Genomic DNA, 2,398 nt, shown 5'->3' with positions numbered 1-2,398 from the left:
ACTGAATTATTTGATTTGAAAAGCCCTGATTCAAATCAAAATATAAGAAAGCCCTTTAAAAGACATTACACGTGCCTCGATACTATTTGAGAAAGGATGTATTGCATAAAGTGGTCTTTTTCATGACCCACAACTACTTGGTTCTTACAGGTCTTCCTGGTAAGATTCCCCATGCTCTCAGGGATGGCGCTGTTTTCTTCATCACAACTTGCCACTCGACTCTGAGCTCTGAGACTGTCGAAAATGTCTATTGGGTTTACCAGTGTATGCCCAGCATCTGGTACATACTAGATTATTGTAAAGGCATTTTTGAAAAAAAAAGAACGAAAAAAAAAGGAAAGACAAAAATGAATGAACAAATGAGTGAATGAATGATTGTCAGTTCTTCTGGCTGCTATAACTGCGCCTGCCTCTGGGACTCTTTCTTACCCTATGTATCTTCCTTAAGTCACTGCTTTTGATCTGCTCACGGCTGCAACTCAGTTAGCCAAACACGCCAACTTAGTGCATAAATAAATTTAGAGTAAGTAGGCACAGGGTGGGAGATGAGGAGCTCTCAATGAGTAGACCTGGTAACTTTAACTTGTCTGGATCTTTTTCATTCATATGACTTCTCTGAAACAGTTTTTATTACAGAAGTGAATTCTAGATAAATGTAGCTTCACTGTACATTAGTAGAACAATTAATACTGGATGTTATTTGTGGATTGGCTCTCGCATGTAGATATTGTCTTAAATTCTTTATACACATCATTTAATTTAATCTGCAAAAAATCACTTCTCCCATTTTTTTTACCTAATGAAACTATCCAAGACCCCACAATATGGAGGTGGTGAGGCTGGTAGAATTGGCCATTTGTGTGATCCATGACTGGTTTTGTTGGTGTGTGCAGTCTTTGTTCTTCGGGTGTCTGGGTGTCTAAGCAGGAGAAGGTTGCCTCAGAGTGATACAGAAGAATGTATCTGCCATTCTGTTCCTGCCATTACTTTTAGGTTAGCACAGGAAGCTATGACCTTCCTTGAGTTTTACTTAAGTTCTACGTCATGCTGCTCTGTTGTTGGGTGAGGAGCAAGGACATAATTACACCTTTTTAAAAAGGTAGGGCATGAGGAAGGCTTTGAAGAATGAGTAGGTTTTGAACAGATTATAAACCAACCAAAGAGCATATTCTTGGAGAAAATTCAAGTATATCTGCTTAACTTAAAAGAGTCGTTGAGTTTGGAAATCTTAACCTCATCAAGAGAATATGGCCTCCAAAAGTAGAAGAAAAGCTTTCCATTTGTAGTACAACTCAGATACTCAAGATATGATTCCAGAACAAGACTTTTCTTTGCTTTCCTATTTATGTCTTAAATTTCCAACACTTAGATATAGGACATTTGATGTTTGTCTTCAAGTGGATGCTTCTGTAAAAAGGGGGTGGTTTGAAAAATGGATATGATAAAAACAAACTTCACTGTGACTGAATTTGTGTTCCTGGGCCTCTCATCTCAGCCAAAGATGCAGCTCATTCTTTTTATTATGTTCTTGTTTTTCTATTTATTAACAGTAGTGGGGAATATTACAATTATCACTGTTATTCAGATAGAACCTCGTCTCCAAACCCCCATGTACTTCTTCCTCACTAATTTATCCTTTCTAGATATCTGCTATACATCCACCAATGTCCCACAAATGCTGTCCAACATGGTGGGGAAAAAGACCATCCCATTCTCTAGCTGTGCTACTCAGATGTACTTCTCCCTCTCCTTTGGAATGATTGAATGTGTTCTCCTTGGGGTCATGGCTTATGACAGATATGTAGCCATTTGTCACCCTCTTCATTATACTGTCATTATGAACCAAAGTATCTGTGTCCAATTGGCAACCATTTCTTGGTCCAGTAGCTTCGTGAGCTCCATGGTTATCAATGTCCTCACCTTGAGTTTGCCCTACTGTGGGCCCAATGTCCTGAATCACTTTTTCTGTGAGGTCCCTTCTGTCCTGAGGTTGGCTTGCACTGACACCTCATTTACTGAGCTGGTTGTTTTCATCTTCAGTATTATCATCGTCTTCATTCCTTTTCTCCTGATTGTTGTTTCCTATGCCCGAATCCTTCTATCAGTCCTCAGGATACGGTCAGCCTCTGGAAGGCACAAGGCACTGTCCACCTGTGCCTCCCATCTGACAGTGGTGGCCTTGTTCTATGGAACTGCCATCTTCATGTACATGAGACCCCAGTCGAAGTCCTCCAGGGCTGGGGGCAAGATCATTGCAGTGTTCTACACTGTGATCACACCTATGCTCAACCCCTTGATCTATAGCCTAAGGAACCAAGATGTGAAAGGAGCTTTAAGGAGAGCTATTGCAAAACAGAAGACAGGAGGGGTCTTAATGGGACATAAAGTTAACTGTTAA

General features: G+C 40.3%; 1 protein-coding gene across 1 annotated transcript; it reads left to right on the top strand.

Annotated features, from left to right (window-relative positions):
- Nucleotides 1-1,432: 1,432 nt before the first annotated feature.
- On the top strand, nucleotides 1,433-2,398 carry LOC115526403 (olfactory receptor 2G3-like). The gene has a single exon (XM_030333805.1). The coding sequence runs from the start codon at nucleotides 1,433-1,435 to the stop codon at nucleotides 2,396-2,398; it is 966 nt and encodes a 321-aa protein (XP_030189665.1).

Source organism: Lynx canadensis, chromosome D1, assembly GCF_007474595.2.
Source record: "Lynx canadensis isolate LIC74 chromosome D1, mLynCan4.pri.v2, whole genome shotgun sequence".
Lineage (NCBI taxonomy): Eukaryota > Metazoa > Chordata > Mammalia > Carnivora > Felidae > Lynx > Lynx canadensis.
This window is presented reverse-complemented; position numbering and strand designations above follow the sequence as displayed.